A 20,006-nucleotide genomic window follows, 5' to 3' on the forward strand; every position below is an offset into this window, starting at 1 on the left:
CTCTAATTTCTGTGGGTATACATTCTCTGTTACTGACATAATCTATATATTCGTGTGGCAATGCTACATTAATAATACACCATGTTTGTTATTTTGTTTTTTTAAGGTCTTTGATTCGATAAAAAGATATTGGTAACAAAAATAAAGATCATGATCTGTCAGCCATTTTTTTCATTAGTTGTGTTGGTGTACCATATCTACAGCTACATCTGTATTACATTTCTTATAAAACCTCCACAGTCCTTTGCTTACGCAGGTTGACCCATTAGTGTTACTATCGCTGTAGCAGGCCATTTGGCTTCAATGGGCCTCAATACTGGGCAGTACCAGATGGCCAGGAGAATGGGACACCAACAGGCACCATATTGTGATATACAATATCTAAGCATTTTTGAAGGTATTGGGAATTTATTCTGGTGGTGACAAGGAGTGTTATCACATCAAGGAGAAGGATGTTTAGAAGATCTACTGGAATAACACACAATTCAGCTCATGGACCCAGTAAGTTTAATATCGGGCTGTGGACAGTTATTCCAAATGGACACGTAACCACGAGAGTGCCTGTGCAGTACAAAAGCAAACATGTCCTTTAGAGCCAGCAAGAGGAAGACACTCAGTTACGATAGATGGTGAAGTACAATATCGTTTGCCAGCAGTGACTGGTTCATGTATTCTGTCCTCTGCCTTCTGCGGTCTCTTCTTTCCAAACGTCCTATGCCACCAAAATGACACTCGCCAATGGAGCCCGAAAATTAAGTGTTTCCGACGTCACAATATTGTAAGCTCATTTGCTTAGGGCCATCATTACCTTCTGTTTTATATTACTATATCTGACTTTTTGTTTGTGCCTCGTGTCATGATCCCCTCATTGTACAGCACTGCAATTACATGTCAGCCCTTAATAAATAAAATATATTAATAATTCACTTATCTGTGCACATATTTTTCAAACTTCTACTGACAGACAAGGGTGGTGGCCTGAACTCAGATCAAATTTGTGCTCTGAATGGGTATAAGGGGGCACATCAAGGCTTTTTTTCTGGGTTCATATAGGACTTAATTTATCTGTAAACCCTCTCACAAACATATCTAATTGCCCCCTTTCTTCACATCATACGAATGGATCAGGGCCACTTCAACTCTTTGATAAAGCTATTTTAAACATTCAATTTTTCCAATCCAACGGTATTGAATTTATTATTCCTCCTCAAAAAAAATTTAACTGAGATCAAAACTTTCAGAGCCACATATAAAAAAAAAGCCATAAGTATCTATTTCATTAAGATCCTTAATCCTGTTCTTCTGATTCAAAAATGGGGAAATAATTAATCTATAAGTGCAGAGGGTAAAGAAGTCAGGGACATGAAGTGGAGAGCAAAGATCCTTAATATGGTATGCAGTCAGGAAGCCGGTGTGCCTAATCCCGACAGCCGGCTTCCCGACTGTTATATCCCGGCAAGGGTCTAAGACAGGCGTCGATATGCCGACGCCTGTCATTAGACATACGTCGGGAGCCCTACGCCCGGCATCCCGATCGAAGGGGCACCGAGCATGGATAGCCGCAGGGGGGTGGGTTAGGTTTAGGGTTCCCGGTGGGAACTTAGGGTTAGGCACCCACCCAGGAGGTTAGGTTTATGCTAGGGGAAGGGAGGGTTAGGGTTAGGCACCCCCAAGGGGGACTTAGGGTTAGGCACCACCCCGAGGGACTTAGGTTTAGGCTGCGGGGAAGGGGGGGTTAGGTTTAGGCACTTATAGGGGGGATTAGGGTTAGGGTTAGGCAACCCTAAGGGAGGGTTAGGGAGTAGAAATAGGTTAGTTAGTACTTACCTTAGAACAATCGGGATTTCCTCCTCTGCCCGGATGCCGCTGTTGGGATTCCAACCTTCGGGCATGGGTCCGGCGGTAAATCATACCGATTCCCCTTAATATTTGGCGGTATTATACATTCTCCCCTGGTGTCTGGGATCAATCTCACTTTCTTTTTAAACTAGGACCCCAATGTCTTCCAGATCAGTTTCATATTAGAAAGCTATAGCTGACTTTTTAGAACTCCCTGCAGGAACATTTCAATAATTGAAGAATTTTCCCCTTTTTTTGTTTTAGATTCGCCACTTGAGAAACATAAAAAGAGAACACTCCCAAATTTGGAGAAATTCTTTAATACCCCAAAATACCTCCAACGTATTACCTCAACAATTTTACAAATTTCTCCTTAATTCAAATTTGCAAGAAACCAAAGATCAATACATCATGTGTAAGTGGAAAAGAATTATAAACAGATCTATCGCCAGAAAACAAAAGGTAAGAATTGTAAAGTTGCAGATCTTTCATCAGTTATGAGTCACCAAGAAGGAAAACTTCTATAAACCTATGTAATTTGGGCTTCTTAGAATATGCCCAACCATTTGAGAGTGACCATTATACATTTGCTTCTCTTACTGTTGATCATGACACTTGGCATCTTATCATAGGGTGAGTGCCACACCAAGCAAAATGAGTCATATGATATCAGCTGCTAAGGGCCTAATCGCTGGCTATTAGAGACAAACAACGCATCCCTTACCTGTCCAAGTGGGATATTTATCAAACAACCTAAAGAGGACAAGTGGACTTTGGGCCTGACTCAGCAAGGATGGCAACACCGATTACGCACGCAATCGGCCAATTGTTGCGTTATGCGTATGCATCGCAGTGCACGTGCGCGAACCAGTCACTGCAGTGACTATGCAGACCCATCGCAGAGTGGTTGACAGGAAGTGCGGTTTGTGGGAGGTGGTCGGGATAACGCAGGCGTGCCAGGACGTTTGAACGCCGTTGCAGGGGCGTGCAGAAATTATGCACTGTGATGCCATACGCAGCTCAGGTAAGTAAGTGCGTGCGATGAGGTTAGCAATTCCTGAGTAAGGTCAGACCTTGTGCAAGTGTGCGTGAGGCTGCGAATGTACTCGATGTTACAGAGGGCTTTGCAGTCTTTCTAAACATTACAGATGCGTGTAAAAGGTAAGGTGGGCGTCCTTATGTAGTGCTGCGATGGCATAGCGATCGCAATGGATTAGCATATCATCTCGGTGAAACTGCGTGCATAATCGCAGTTGCAATCCGTAGTGAATCAGGCACCTTGTCAGATCAAGAATAGAATATAAGTTTTGGGTTTTTTTTAAGTATTTTTTAAATGAAGGTGACGACGTGTTTCTATTTAAACAGTTAAATGTCTCTTTATGTGGGTTTAACTTATTTCTTTAGGCATTACGGAAAGGGATTTGTTGTTAACTGCTGTCCACTATGCAAGGAAGAAGGACCAGATGAATGTAAAATTTACCATTCTGTAAGCCCCATTCATTGCTCAGATCCTCACCGCCCATGGGTACCTGGAAGACTCACAGCACATTGAACGTTTGGTAACCAGTCCAGTGCTGGCCAGCCTGGGAATGGGAAGACCACAATGGTTTCACTGTGAGAATGATAATAAGCCCAAGCTGGCTAACTCAGGGGCTAGTAAAACAATATGTAGGATGTATATGCTTTTTAGTTAGGATTAAGGGCCTGATTCTGGGATGGATGCAATAGAGATTTTTACGCAGATCAAGCGATTGTTTGTAATTGCACATGCGTATAAGCCACACTGCGCACGCCCTGCGATTGTCTTGCGATTCCACAAGCACAGGGGACCCATCCACAAAGTGAGTGACAGGTAGCTAGCGTTTGGGGGAGGTAACGGGGGAAGGGGCGTAGTGAGGCAAACACAGGTCTGTCTTACCGTTTAAGCGTCGTTACAAGGGCGTGCATAAATTTGCCATTGCGGCCTCCTACGCAGCATGAGAGCTGCAGTGATTGCGGCTGGTCAGACCTTCCGTAAGGGCAAGATGGCTGCTCGATGTGCGTGGATGTTACAGATATTTACGCAGGTAAGCGGCGTACGCATATGAGAAGGCACAGTGGACGTCCCTATGCTCTAGTAAGCTTTAGAACTATTAGTATATTTTCGCAGCTGCGTTCCGTGCAAAATCACAGCTGCGATCGCATTAGTGTACATCTCTGAATCAGGCCCTAAGTCCAGATCTGAAAAGTGTCAGCTTTTAAAGACTTCTAGAGCTGTTCTAAACCTGTAGGTCAGTTTTTCTATCAGGTTTTAACTTCCTCTTCAGACTATTGTTTCCTACTGAAACGCCCAGCTCAGCTATACTCTAAATAAACATCAGGGTGGTGTTATTCTAATTATTCTACATAAACCCTAGAGTGATAGCTTGCTCCATGGAACTAGACAGACAATATGTGGGCAAGAAATACACAAAAGCTAAGTTATTTTCTTTCTTCAGCATTCTCTTATCTGAGCTGAATCATTACTCCGTCTTCAGTCCTGGACAGTTCTGTTATTTAAATGTACTTTATTTATTACTCTGCACTGATATATTGGATTGCAGTGCTCTCCATGCTGATAAAACCTGTGACTACACTGGTGTGGTGATACATACTGGATCCAAGTGATCTAAGGGCCTGATTTATTATGGATCGCTATTGTAATCGCAGCTCCGTAATCGCAGTACGCAACAATCGGCCAACTGCGTGCACTGTTGCAGTTGCGATCCTTAATGAATCAGGCCCTAAGACTGGACAGCAGCAGGATCAGCAAATCACCTCTGCAGGTCTTTACCCAGATTTCATTACCTATATATATGCAATTTGGGTAGTGCTTCTACCTCTCCTTAGTGGAGAAACCTTCACATATGAGGAATTTGGCTGCGGAGGGAGCATAACAAACCGGTGTTACATTGTCTATTGGTCCATGTAGTTGAGCGTCTGGGTCACGTTCCTGCATGTTTGCAGAATGGCTGTGCTGGTCATCAGTATATCAAAGATTAGCAGCTTAAAGACGATTATCCGGATGGTCAAGAGAAGTAGGAAGTCGCGTCTCATACAAAGAGCTAAGGGTGAGATATAATACAGAATGTTATATGCATGCAGCGACTGCACTTCCAGGACGTTCCCTATTCCTGCATTCCAAATCTTATTCATGGTTCAAATGACACATACACATATATAAACAGCACAAGATTATAAAACCAATACAGTAGCGAGTTCAATTTTCAAATTATGGGAGGGGGATATGTACTATCCTTGGAGAGTGCTAAAGTGGAGAGAGATAAAGTACCAACCAATCAGTTCCTAACTGTCATGTTACAGGCTGTGGTTGATAAATAACAGGAGCTGATTCGTTGGTACTTCATCTCTCTCCACTTTATCACTCTCCAAGGCTTAGTACATCTCCCCCATGGACTTTTTTGTACTTTACATCACCTCATTATGGGACCATACTATAGAAAAATATTTTAATAAAACCAAGTGTTTTCTAAAACGAAGGGCAACTCTAAAGCTGGGTACACACTTGGACGACCAGGCGTTGTGATGTAATGTCGCATCGCTGTATATACAGCTCGATTCACTGTGAGATATATTGTTACACCTATGCTGCATTTTCCTTCTGGTGTGCAGCACATCCAATAGGAAGATGCAACCACCTAATTTATTGTACCATGAATTGGGCGGTTTTCAAGGTACACACCATACAATGGTCATTGTGATCCGTTGCGGATATATCGTATAGTACAGAGGTTCCCAAACTCCGTCATTACAGTCCAGGTTTTAAGGATATCCATGCTTGAGCCCAGATGGTTTAAATCAAATTGAGGTGCTAATTAACTCACCTATGCTCAAGCATGGATTTCCTTAAAACCTGGGCTGTAATGGCGTAGTTTAGAAACCTCTGGTATAGTGTGTACCCAGGTTAAAAAGAATGAACAGTCTTTGTGGAATAATGTTATAACCAGGGACGGACTGGGGCTGTAGATCAGCCTTGGCAGTCTGCCCTATGTGCGTGCATTAGTCGCAGGCGCTCCCGAAGGGGGGCGTGGTTACGTTTCAAGGGGCATGCTGCAAGTCACGTGGGCCTGGACTCCCGGCATGCCCGCGTCTCTTCCCGGCCAAGCAGAGCCCACCACAGCCGCCACCCCTTCCCTCCACATGAGCGCATATCATGTATCCGGCGGCGTGGGGTGGAGGGCGGCGTGGGGTGGAGGGCGGGGGTACTTCCTCCCTCCTCGAGCCGACTCTGAGGCCATCGGTCCTCCTGTCATTTGCCAGAAGTGCTCGATGGCCAGTCTGGCCCTGGTTATAACTATACTCTAACTATACTATATTAATTATTAAGTAGAACATTCCTGTAAGTGCTAAATATTCTATTTTGTGATTTATATACTGTAGGACTAGCTATAAGAGTGGGTAATAATAATAAGATATATTGCTAATTGAACAGAAAGTTACTTAATGTCATGCAAAAATTAAGACAACCTGCAATTTAAAGGTTTACCTATTACTCGACTGATCAAAAACCAGTTTGAATTTATATACAAAGAATTTTACTTTTCAAAGCTTACTATCGATGGCTCAGGTCTGGACTTGTTGCATTGTATTGTTGTATTTTTATTGTTATATTATTATTACTTTTATTCAAAATACATAAACATTATACAATATTAAAAATGGTGTCTTCATCTTTGTGTGGGTTCTATTATACTTTTATATTCTCATATTTTTCAGATACATTGGGGTAAATTGACTAAAGTGAGATTTTTTAGAGGTGAGTTTTAGAAGTGATGTTGCCCTTAGCAACCAATCAGATTCTAGCTACTATCTTCTAGAAGGTGCTAGTTAAATGTTAAGTAGAATCTGGTTGGTTGCTATGGGCAACATCACTTGTAAAAATGACTTATTTTAAAAACTCTCACTTTAGTAAATTTACCCCATTAAATATCAATTAGCGCAAAGTTCATCTCTGTTTCCAGTATCCAGTGACCATTCTGTCGTCACAGTATTTGAGCTTACACAAGCTCATAATTAGTGATATATCTTTAATTTTTTATTAGCGCCTGCTTAATGGTTTTTCGTCCTGTTGCCTATATTAATTTAATTCATGTGGAAACGTAAAAAACTGTACTTTTTTCTGTCTGAACAGATTTATATAATAATCACTTGTCTTTGTTGGGAAAAAGTTATCAAATCCTAATAAAAAAAATGATAAACAAATGTCAGCTTGTCAGCAATGGTGTCTGTGCTACATAATGAATTGTGGGCCTGATTCATAGCCGCTCGTAAGCGGCCGCTCGTTCGCTCCGAGCGATGTTTGCCCAACTGCACATGCGTACGGATCGTTATACGCATGCGCGAACCAGTCAGTGCGGCCGAAAATCGTTTGTTCGCTAAATAGCGAATGCCTGCTATTTTGAGTGACAGGAGGAGGCGTATGTGGGTGGTAACAGGGGAAGGTGCTTGAAAACGGGGAGTGGAGATCCGAACGCAGGTGTGCTTAAAGGTCAAAACGGGCATTTTATGGGTGTGCATAATTAATACAGCAGCGTCATTGACCACGTCACTGGGTTATTTTATAGCCAAAACTGCTCGCAAGATTGTGGTAGCAAAAACCAACCACAAGAATAGCGAGCAGTTCATACGCTGGTCGATGTACTCGATTAATCTAATAAATAGTGGACATGACGTAGGATGCGAGCGGCCAGGGGGCGTATTTTTTCAAAAAACGACCGCAAGTTTTGTTCGTTCGTTCAGACATAGAGGCGTGAACAGACCGCAAAGAGCGAACGGTTCATTTGAATAGCCACCCCCTTTTCCTGAAGGACCGTCCGCAAATTGCATCCGGCTCTGAATCAGGCCCTATGTCCTTGCAATAATGTAAATGTAGCAGGAGGTGTATGACTCCCCCTGCTGCATTTAGGACCCCAGCAGTGCAACAGAGGTGATAGGCTGGGATCACCATTGTGACCATCGGTGGTTGGTGGTCGATGGTCGCGATAGTGGACGGCATCGGCCCTCTGGCCAGCTGAGTAAGCCTCAGCTTACTCAAGCTGGCCGGCTTGCGAGCTCAGGACTCTGCGTTGATCAAGCAGATCCTGGGCTGACCACTCCCGGAAAACAGGATGGTCACGCCTCTGTTTCCGGAACAGTGGCCGCCCCCGCACCGCCCTTTAAATGCCTCTGCCTGTCAATCAGGCAGAGGCATTGAAGGGTCTGCATGCGATTACGCAGAACCCATTCAGCACACTCGCAGACTGGGTCCTGTGCATGCGCAGATTCCCGATAATCGGGAATCTGTGATAAGCAGTGCACTTGGAATCTGAGGACCTAACAAAACAAAATGCTGCTTATTAGGCTAGAAATAGTAACACCATTGATAAAAGCACTATTTATCTATTCATATCTATTTATCAATAATCACATATTCAATGCGATGTGGGGCGTGATATTAGCGCCCATGATTGCATTGCAGTATGCAATATTAGCGCCAGAATGTATTAAATAGCACAAGCAGGGACAGGGGTAAGTCCCTGCATGTGCTCGGAGATAAGTTACCGTTGCATCAGTGATCTCTTCACTCCTGTGCCGTGACTCCTTTCCATGCGCAGTCTCCGGACCACAAATGCGCAGCGGCCATTGCCGAGGAGGGTTCTGAAGGAACCCTTTACCAGTTAGTTTTGCGAAGTGTAGCCCACAGGCTACAGCAGCACAACGCCGCCTTTAGATGGTGTTAGCTGTGGTGACCAAACTGCAGAATGCTTTGCATACCAGAGCTTGGTAAATCTGAGAGCATTGCATCCACCATAGAAACCTATGGGGGTTGCAGCTGCTGTTGGAAAGGGAGGGACCGCGGTAGATACCGGCGATATCTGCTACAATTCCTCCATAGTAAATATTTGTGGGAATATGCCACAAATATTTAATGATAAATGGACCCCTGAAAGAATAAAAAAGGGGTGTAATATGTATCATCCAATCAACAGTTAGGCTGCATACACACGTAAAGATTTTCTATCCAACCATCCAACTAGTTGATTGGTTGGAATGAAAATCTGGTAACGTATGGGAGTAACTGATGATCAGCAATTTGCTCCTAAATGCCAGAAAACAGATGAAAATGGTCGTCAGACAAGTTTGTTAAATGTTTGCTCTAAACTATTTGTTCAAACAACAGTTTTTGTCCATTTTCCGGCGTTTGGGAGAAAATTGCTGATTGTCATTTGTTTTCATCCCTTACCAGATTTTCATTCCAACCAATCAACTAGTTGGCTGGTTGGACAGAAAATCTTTACATGTGTATGCAGCTTTACTGATGGTCAGCAATTTGCTCCTAAATGCCAGAAAACAGATGAAAATGGTCGTTCAGACAAGTTTGTTAAATGTTTGATCAAAATTTGTTCAAACAACAGTTTTTGTTTTCGGCGTTTGGGAGCAAATTGCTGATCGTCATTTGTTTCCATACCTTACCAGATTTTCATTCCAACCAATCAACTAGTTGGATGGTTGGACAGAAAATCTTTACGTGTGTATGCAGCATTAGCTGTGACCTATTTTGTGTAATGAAAGTACACTCCTGATTGGTTGCTATAAGTTTTTGCAGTAAATCATACCCATCGAGTATTAACTGATCAAAATTGTCATCAAATTATATATATTATACAATATTTATTATTACTAATATTATACAATAAAATCATACTATAAGCCACATTATGTTACATATCAATATTTAGAATATTGTGTCTGTTCCTAGACCATCGACATCAGCTGGGTTTTCAGTATACAACCCATTATGATTACTAAGGAGCAGAGGAAATGCAATGCAATGTAATGTAGTACCTAATTGCTCTGGAAACTCCTCTTCATTGCAGACAAACTGACCGGCTTCCTCTGCACATAGTCCAGGAAAAAAGAATGAAAGTATTAGCACAATGCCCATGCCACAAACAGCTCATGTTCCAGGATTCAGCAAGTAACTGACACCCTTTGGGGCCTGATGCAGGGTTGGAAGTAAATTGGGCTTACTGTAATAACAATGCACAGAAAAAGGCATATATATTATTCACACACATGTATGCAAGGTCTGATCCGCAAATAGCAGCACATTCAGCTTTGCATCAGGGCCCTTGTGTGTAGGCAATAGCAGCAAGGATTATGGGCCTGGTTCAGAGTTGTACGCTAATGCCATCGCAGCTGCTGTGCGATAATATGCAAATGTCGCAGGCGCCGAGTAATGTATTGAGACGCCCACCTGCGGCTTTGCCAATCCAAGCATCTGCGTACAAAGACGCAGCATGGTCTGCGGATGCTTCGATTATCGGTCTTCTGGCTGTGGGAACTGAGACGTTGGAGTACGGGATCGCAGATGCAGTATGTGACACACCGCCAAAACGGTCGCAACATGCGTTCTTTGCCATCACTCCAAATGACCACCCAAAAGTGCTCCCTGTCAATCACAATGCAAGCAAATAGTCCCTGCGAGCGTCAACGGTAATTTGCACTGACACATGCGTCATACGACTCAGATGTATGCGCAGATTACCGATTATCGCTCAACTGCGTAAACATCGGGATAGCGTACAACTCTAAATCAGGCCTTTATGTTTGTTTGACACAGAAAAGATTACCTGAGAGGAAAGTTTCATGACTGTCCAAACCGTTGTCACTTCCAGCGTCCGGTACAAAACAAGCCACTGAGTCCGAAGACCTTAACTGGTCAGCAGGCAGAGAGAGTAGGGCGAACGAAAGGACATTCTCGGTTGATACAAGTTGCCTGATTTGGTGGAGGAAATCCTGTTTAGATGGTAAATATTCATCTTCATTGAATATTTTAGGAAAGATGAGTCCAAGAGCCTCACTAAACGGTGAATGAATATTAACAGCCCTGACATCCTCACTAGATGCAATAGAATAACTGACATGCATATTAGGTGAAGCAGGTAGGATGATAGCAGGGAGACTCTCACTAGATGGACTTGAGGAAGAGCGAGTTATTAAACTGCCAGTGGAATGAGAACTGAGACCATTCTTAGATAGAGGTACAAGGATATGAGTTATGCTGCTACCATACTGAAAAAAGAAGAGCTGGGTACTGGATGGCCTCAGTACGGCTGGAGAGATTATATTAAATCTGGATCCATGTGAAGATCCAACATTAGTTTCATTATCACTTGCACTCCACACAGTGACTCCCACATTAGACATGCCCTGCACCAAACACAGCAGGCTGGCCTGTTCCTGGGCGCTATTCTGCACACTCCAGACCATGGTGACGGAAGATGGGAGAGGTAATGCGCAACACCCTGTGAAGGAAAGATCAAAGTGAAAAATGACTGTTCAGTTACAGAACCACCCCCATCTACATCGTGGTTTTACCCTAAGCTAATTTATAGACAACAACTGATTCAGAGGTGGACGCAGTACCCATATTTGCACAGTCGATCGATTATCTGCTAATGTGCATGCACAAAAAGTCTAGAACACCTTTGATGCGCATGCTACAGTTTGCGATGGCGTATGCATTTACGGTGTCTGCGATGCATGGGCATTTCAGGGTGGAGAATGGGAGGTGACCTAAATTGATCGCAAAAGAAGTGAGCCATTGGCGTGTTATGGGAGGGTCAGGGGCATGTTTCGGCACAGCAGAAAGTTGAAAGTTGCAAGGAAGGCTGTGCGCCAGGCAGGGGCTGCTCGGGAAGTCGTTGTTGCGGCTGATGATGGATTGATCGGACCCACCAACGCAGTTGATCATTGCCCAGATATGCAAAGTGAGCATCGCAGGGTTTGCTCAGTCCATCCCATGGACGTACACAAGAGGAATGCGCAAGCTGACCTTTGTATATTATCGCACTTGTGATTCTGTGAGAAATAGCAGCCGCGCATGAATCAGATCCAGAGAACTAGGGGCCTAATTCAGTTAGTGCACTGCTGAACGCAGATTCCCGATGATTGGGAATCTGCGCAGGCGCCAGATCCGTTCTGCGCATATGCAGAACGGGTCTGCGAGCCCGCGCGTACACTGGCAGCAGACTGTCAGTGATCGACAGTCTGCTGATATTTGGGGGCGGGAGGGGGAGGCGTTGGGTGGAGGGAAGAGGCCAGGATCTCCATTGGCTGACGGAGATTTCCTGGCCTCTTCCTCGCAGCTGCAACAGCCAGCTGCGTAACCTCATGGGTCACCTTAGCCGTCTGAGGGTCCGCAGAGTATTCGATGCAGCGTTGGACAACTCAGCTCGGATACGTAATGCAGCAGGAGGCGTGATGCCATCTGCTGCATTACCATATCAGCACAGACGGGATAGCTAAGCTGCTTGAGAGCAGCTTAGCTATTCCATCTGAAACTGAATCAGGCCCTAGGTTAAGAATATTACAACCATTTTTGAAAATGTCATCATGTTACCCGCTCAGAATGCCGGCGCCAGAATTTCTACACCAGTCAGAATCTCAGTGCCAGTATCCCAACCACCGGCATCTCGACGGTAAATATTGGGGTTAGGGGGAGGGTTAGGAGTTAAGGTTAGGCACTAGAGGGAGGGTTAGTGTTAGGCTGCGGGAGGGGGGGTGTTAGTGTTAGGCTGCGGGGAGGGGGGAGGTTAGGTTTAGGCTGTGGGGAGGGAGGATTAGGGGAAGGGTAGTATACCTATCTCCTTCTGTCAGTATTGTGACCCAGTCGGGATACTGGCGTTGGGATTCTGACCGATGCCCAACCCTTCTTCATTGTATGTTGTTGAAAATATTCTTAGCATGCATGTAAATATGATATTCATAATTTGAGAGGATAACATTAACTTTAGAAACAAAAATAAGTAATTGTGCACTATGGTAAGGGTTTTATCTGTTCAGTACAGATATGACATGTCCTAGATCAGAATAATATAGTTACTCACACAATAGGTAACGGATGACGATATTAACATTAACATTCATATTATATGAAAGGTAGGAGGACATTAGTACAATTAAAACATGCAACAGATGGCAAATAAATAAATTCAGGGCATATTTCAGAGTTCTGTAGCAACGTCTCATTTTGCACATAGGTTGTCTCCTTACTGAATATTCGCTGGAGGCACTTTCCCTTGACTAGAGACACAAGGCAAAACATCAATAGTATATTAGGAGTACAATAGGATCCCACATGGTTAATAATATTCAGGACTTACCACCTATTAAGACAATCAGGACAGGATAGAAACAGGACATAATCTGTAGTACAAGACCCGCTGCATGTGCTAGTATGAAGGGCTGCCGCTAAGTCTTCCACCAAGTATATTTTCCGTTAGCCCACACTGACATCTGGAGAGACATCTGTCATGTAACCACAGATTACATCAGCACTGTGTCTTCTTAACAGCCATCAGTAACAACAGAGAAAAAGACAAACAGATCACATTTTATTTCATAATATATAAATGAGTAAAATACAAAGACAAAAACTAATTTCAAGCCATTATTAATTGCTATTATTATTATTATTATTACCAATTAAATGCTGAATGATATGTTCCTGCATTTGGTGTTACATGCCCCCCACATGTTGTACTTTCCCATCTGTCCAATCCTCACATAAAGCATGCTCCCAGGTTATTTTCCAAATTTAACAGAGTTATCGTTTTAGATCTTTATTTTATTTTTCTTCTCCATACAAAGGGGTCTATGTACTAAGCCTTGGAGAGACATGAAGTGGATGGAGATAAGGTACCAACCAATTAGCTCATAACGGGCAACACAGACGGTGTAATGGTTAGCATTACTGCCTCACAGCACTGAGGGCCTGATTCAGGGCCGCTCGAAAGCGGCCGCTCGTTCGCTCCGAGCGATGTTCGCACATCTGCGCATGCGTATGGGTCGTACTCGTAATGCACATGCGCCAACCAGACAGTGCGGTTGGAAAACGTGTGTTCGCAAAATTGCGAGTGCCTGCTAATTTGAGTGACAGGATGAGGCGTTTGTGGGTGGTAACAGGGGAAGGTGCTTGAAAACGGGGAATGGAGATCCGAACGCAGGCGTGCCAAACGGTCAAAACGGGCGTTTTATGGGTGTGCATAATTAACAAAGCAGCGTCATCAGCCACGTCACTTGGTTGTCTTTCAGCCTGAACTGCTCGCATGATTGCGGTAGGAAAATGCAACCACAAGCACTGCGAGCAGTTCATACGCCTTTCGATGTACTCGATTAATCTAATAAATAGCGGAGATGACGTATGAAGCGAGCGGCCAGGGGGCATCTTTTCAAAAAGCGATTGCATGTTTCGTTCGCTCGCTCAGACATAGAGGCGTCAACAGACCGCAAAGAGCGAGTGCTCAATTTAAATAGCCGGCCCCTTTTTCTGAACGAGCGAGCGCAAATAGCGTCCGGCTCTGAATCAGGCCCTGAGGTTGTGGGTTAGATTCCCACTACGGCCCTAACTGTGTGGAGTTTGTATATTTTCCTTGTGCTTGCGTGGGTTTCCTCCGGGTACTCCGGTTTCCTCCCACACTCCAAAATTATACTGGTAGGTTAATTGGGTCCCAACAAAATTATCCCTAGTGTGTGTGCATGTGATAAGGAACATAGGAGCTCATTCAGACCCGCTTGCAAGATGCGATCGCTCGCTGGCAAAAAGGGGCTGGATATTGTAATGAAGTGCTCGCACCATGTTTTAGCGTGCTGCGGCAAAGTGCAATCGCAAGTGTCTAAAGACGCCCCCTTGCCTCCCGCAACACACGTCATCTCCGGGAAATGAAGGATTAATCGGGACCATCGAGAGCCATTGGAGCTGCTCGCAGCACTTGGGGTTGCCTTAGCCTGCCGCAAGCACTGCGATCAGTGTTGGCTGAAATACATTCAGGTGACGTGTACCATGACGCTTCTGTGTAAATTATGCACGCCCTTTAAACAGCGTTTTGGTGGCCTGACACGCCTGCGTTCGCACAACCACTCCCCTGTTCACAAGCACCTTCCCGTTACCACCCACAATCTGTCACTCAAAGCAGCGACCTGAAAGTGGCTTGCGAGCTACCGAAATCAGATCGCAACGAATGACTTGCGCACGCGCACTGCGAATTATGCGCATGTGCAGATGTGCGAAAATCGCTCCCAGCGAGCGAGCGTGCCTTAGCGAGCGGGTCTGAATGAGGTCCCTAGATTGTAAGCTCCACTGGGGGCAGGGACTGATGTGAATGGACAAATATTCTCTGTAAAGCACTGTGAAATATGTGTGTGCTATATAAATAACTGGTAACAAATAAATAATAAAACTGTCACTTTACAGGCCGTGTTTGAAAAATGACAGTTGGTTGGTACTTTATCTATCTCCAAGGCTTAGTACATAGATCCCAAAGGCTTGACAAAGTACAAACTTGCAGTGCTGCTGCTTCTATAGAAATATTATTATATTAATTTCAACATTCTTTTATTAATTGTCTTCTATACAAATATTAATAAGAGTTGTACGCAAGTCCGTTTTGTGGACGGATGTTGCGATTGTTCGCATTGCATATGCTCTATGGGTGTTTCCAAGTCACAAGCGGCTCTATCGCAAATTTACAGCTGAATAGGCGCAAATGGGTGCTCGCATGTAGGCTAAGTGTAGTGAGGCTGCATCGGGGCGTGTAGGCGGAATTGAGGGCTATGCTGAGTTCAGTCTGATTTTAGACAAATCTCGGAGTACAAATGCGAGCTGATAATGATGGTGGCTATAATGGCTATATGAACAAGCTTTGGGATAGAGGCAGCGTAGTCGCATAGATGCGTTCAATTAAGCATACGGCATTGTTTGAAACCGTCCCATCTTTCATACAATCTGCCCCCTTAGTAGTGGTCTGGAGATAACCAGACATATTTATTGGTGGTTAGGAGAAAAAAAAACAACATTCATGTTCTTAGTTCACTTTTTTTTACCATTTAAATTAAAAAAGACACAAACTCATTGGGGGAGATGCACTAAGACGTGGAGAGTGATAAAGCACTAACCAATCAGCTCCTGTCACTTTACAGGCTGTGTTTGCAAAGTGACAGGGGGCGGGATGTACTAAGCATCGCTTCCTCTATGCGGTACATCCCCCATGACTTCGGGTGTACATACCACGGTATGTACCTAGAATTTCGTAAAGGACAGCTCTCCCAATAAGAGCAGTCCTTTGCGATGCTGCCGGGCAGAGGGACTTCCGTCTTTAACACCCAGAAGTCCCTTGTGCACATGCCCATACCTGCCCAGGAGCTGATAAGTTGGTACATTATCTCTCTTCACCCCAAGGCTCCAAGGCTTAGTGCATCTATTGTCCCAAATGTCAAATGCCTACAGCCACACTTTTCCACAGTCTATGAGAAAATACGCACATTTTTGGGTAAGGTTCTGCACTATATTAATGATATGTTCTCGTTACAGGCCTAATTTTTAAACTTGGTCACTAGGGCCACATAAATGTACTATTTTGCCTGTTTACAGCTATAGTTACTGTAGCAAGAAAAATGTCTTACTTAATTGGACGGCGCATGCTCCTCACTTGCTAGGTAACGGCAAACAGCTTCTTCTCAAGCTACTTTATTTTGACAGGAGGGCTACACTCCCAGGTATCAAAAACAAGGTTTCTTCTTCAGGGTCCATATGCTCCACAGAGAGACCTTGGGGTGTAGGTTGGATCTGTATCCCGGGCACCACGCAGTTAAAGCTTTGCTCCCAGGATGCACTGGTCCAGCGTCGTAGCTAGACGGCAGTGCGCCCTGTGCAGCACTGCCGCCCCTCTCACTCCCTTTCCGCCCCCTCCTCCCACCCCCTGAGCTCTTACCCTAACTTCCGACGGGAGGAGGGAGGGCGGGATCTTCCGTCGATTTTTCAGTGTCCACTGTCCGGCGCGCACCACTGCCGGAGGTCTCTATCTGCAGACCTCCGGCACAGAGAAGTATCTATCAGAGCCAAAATCACTCCCACTGACATCACTAGTGATGTCAGTGGGGCCGGCTTGGGAACGCCTCCGTCTGGCAGGCATGCCCCCGGCACGCCCACCAAAGGGGGCGTGCTGTCAGTCACCATCGACAGCACGCCCCCTTTGATGAGACACTCCGACCGAAGGAAAGTCCTTCGCTCGTCGGGTCTCGCGCATGCGCACAACGGAGCTCCCTCCGCCGTGCGCATGCGCAGTGGGGACCATCGACCCACTTGCGAGCGGACAGCCGCTCGCGAGTGGGCCTGAATGACCCCCATAGTAGACATGTCATGTTTGGTATTATATTAAATCACTGTTCATTTGCAGATCTCCGGTTCTATCGGCAAGGAGATCACATCATGCGTCTGCAAGTTACGAACTATAGGGAGTTATTGGTTAGCATGTTACCATTTTGTATGAAGTGTCTGTAGCCAGTTTAACTAGTTCCTCGGAGGAAAAATTACACAAAGAAGCTGTTGGAGAACTGAGACATACCTCTGATGACACCGTATGAACTAACCAATGACCAGAGTGACATGAAGCAAGAACCAATGAGAATCTGTTATAACGTGCCTTTGTTGTCTCTGTAATCTGTAACGAATATAGGCTTGTGAGCTGGGTGCAGTATGCAGTCATTTCTCCATTTCTTTGGGTGACGTTGACCCCAGGGTTCAGGATTGAAATACTGCATACTGGGACCAGTAGCGCAAAGCGTATGTATCGGCCGTACTATTTTCATTGCTTTTTTTTATTCTAATTGTTAAAGCTTTCCCTGTTTACATAAATAACTTTTTGTGCTTTGGAACCACATAATTGGACTGGAAAGCAATTCTTTCTTAAGCGACTTGCAGCGCTAAATAGCGACAATGAGGAATAAATAATATGACGGGGGCTTGGCTAACACCTGGTAAGAGGTATCAGCCGCAGAAGTGTTTGGCCTCATGTTATCCCTGAGGAACACTGCAAGAAGTGGGAATCACCTCCTGCGGTGGATTCTCAAATTACTTGCTTAATAAAAAGTACCACGCTGCCCATGCCTTCCATTTCTTCATTGAAGGATTCTACTATCCATAGTGGAGACATGCCTGAAATCAATTTATCTCAGGAGCGGTTGTCCGTCTGTCCATGACTATCTCATGGGTGGCTAAGGCGATAGAAGGTTGGGCAAATGTTCTGGAGGACACTTTGCCTGAGTAGGCTCCTGAGACTCTTTGGCGGGCCACATTAGAGATGCGGCTGCTTATATTGGTGAGGCTTCTTTGGATGCCAGTCTGCTGACCTCCAGACTCTCAGCCACGGCAGTGTCTGCTCGCCGCTCTCTGTGGCTGCGCTCCTGGGGGGCAGACGCTGATTCTAATAAGGTTTCACCCTTCCCTCATTGGTTCTGTGACACAATGCTGGTTGTTTTTGTTCTATATATGAACAGCATATAACATGCATCCTCTGCTGTACAATAATTCAGTTCCTATGCACCTAACCACGCTGTGTAATTAATGGGTGCACTGATCAATATGGATTTATATATAACTGCAAGTCACTGTAACATTGCTTCATTTTCAACAAAGATTATAGAATTTGGCCATACAACCAGTTCGCAGTGTTCCCAATTATTTATTTATTACCAGTTATTTATATAGCACTCACATATTTTGCAGCGCTTTACAGAGAATATCTTACCATTCACATCCGTCCCTGCCCCAGTGGTGCTTACAATCTATATTCCCTACCACATGTACACACACATACACACTAGGGTTCATTTTGTGTTGGGAGCCAATTAACCTACCAATATATTTTTGGAAGGTGGGAGGAAACCAGAGTACCCAGAGGAAACCCACACACAGGTAAGGCCATGGTGGGAATACAAACTCCTCACAGGTAGGGCCATGGTGGGAATACAAACTCCTCACAGGTAGGGCCATGGTGGGAATACAAACCACAACCTCAGTGCTAGGAGCAGGGGAGTAGCGAGGGTGGTTCCAGTGAAGCACAGCTCCGGGCGCCAAAATGGACAGAGGGCGCCATCCAGGGTTCTGGAATTCATGGAGCGCTACATAGTATGATGGCTGCCTGTTACTTTTATCTTGGTTTGTTTGCTCTATATTCTAAATAAGTGACGGATCTCAGATCCGTCACTTATTTAGAATATAGAGCAAACAAACCAAGATAAAACTAAGTGACGGATCTGAGATCCGTTTCTACATTTCACGCTCCCTCAGGCTGCCCAGATTGTCTCTCCTCCGGCCCTCCCTCCTCGGTGATCATCTTCTGTCACCTCACCTTTCCTGTCAGATTGATTACATTCACTTCTCACCTCTTTAATTCCCTCCCCTCGCTACCCTGTGATCGGCTCTTTGCCCCTGTTCACTCCGTTCTTATTGGCTTCTGTCACCATCCCTCTCCTTTCTTATTGGCTTCTGTCACCACCCCTCTCTGATCCCCACTTTCCTCTCCCCTCTCCTCTTTGATCCCCTCCCTCCTTTTCTCCTCATTCCGTTCTTCAATGGACTTAAAAGTGACACATCTGAGGTAAAATCCTAATCTTCAAATATAAAGGTATGAGTTTAAAAAAAGTCACAGCTTTGCTATTTAAAGTAATGGAGGTGTCCCCAGGCATGACCACAGTGTTATTTGAAAGGTCTTTTAAAAAATATTAGGAGACCTAGAAGAATAATAATGGTGGTAGACAGAACATGACATGATTAGTACTCTCACATTAATATAGGTTCAATGTATATATGTGAAGTAGGACCATAGCCGAGAATGGAGCTTCCCATAGGTGTTCCCACTACAGTGAAAGCGGCTTCTGGCCGTAATTGCAGTAATAAGCTGTGCACCCTGTGTAATCTCACTCTAGCACATGTATACTGTCAATTTAAGTTAAGTGCTCAGAATATATAATACAGTCTCCTCTATTGACTAATAACAATGATTTAAAGGAGATAAAAGTCAGATCCTAGGTGCTATACATAAATTAAGCAGTGCCAAAGAAGCTACCCATTAATGTTAGATAGTGCATCACCGAAGCATTCTATTCCCCCAATGGGACCTCAACGCAAAGTGCGATACTGCCACTTTTTGCTGTTTTTCTATTCACTCCAGTATTCTCCCACAGGCTGGCCATACCCCACTGGCACAGTTCAGTACAGGGAGGGGGCGCTATGACATGCACTTTCTCCGAGCGCCATGGTTCCACGCTACTCCTCTGGCTATGAGGCAGTAATGCTAACCATTACA

General features: G+C 44.6%; 1 protein-coding gene across 1 annotated transcript; it reads right to left on the reverse strand.

Annotated features, from left to right (window-relative positions):
• Positions 1-3,860: 3,860 nt before the first annotated feature.
• Positions 3,861-13,065, reverse strand: LOC148522901 (uncharacterized). The gene is made up of 4 exons (XM_088473558.1): positions 13,026-13,065; positions 10,491-11,165; positions 9,703-9,753; positions 3,861-4,922 (listed from the first exon to the last, which is right to left on the reverse strand). Exons 1-4 carry the CDS (start codon positions 13,063-13,065, stop codon positions 4,774-4,776), a joined length of 915 nt encoding a protein of 304 aa, XP_088329684.1. The 3' UTR covers positions 3,861-4,773.
• Between the last annotated feature and the right edge of the window lie 6,941 nt (positions 13,066-20,006).

Source organism: Taudactylus pleione, unplaced genomic scaffold (assembly GCF_031769625.1).
Source record: "Taudactylus pleione unplaced genomic scaffold, aTauple2 ptg000136l, whole genome shotgun sequence".
Classification (NCBI taxonomy): Eukaryota; Metazoa; Chordata; class Amphibia; order Anura; family Myobatrachidae; genus Taudactylus; species Taudactylus pleione.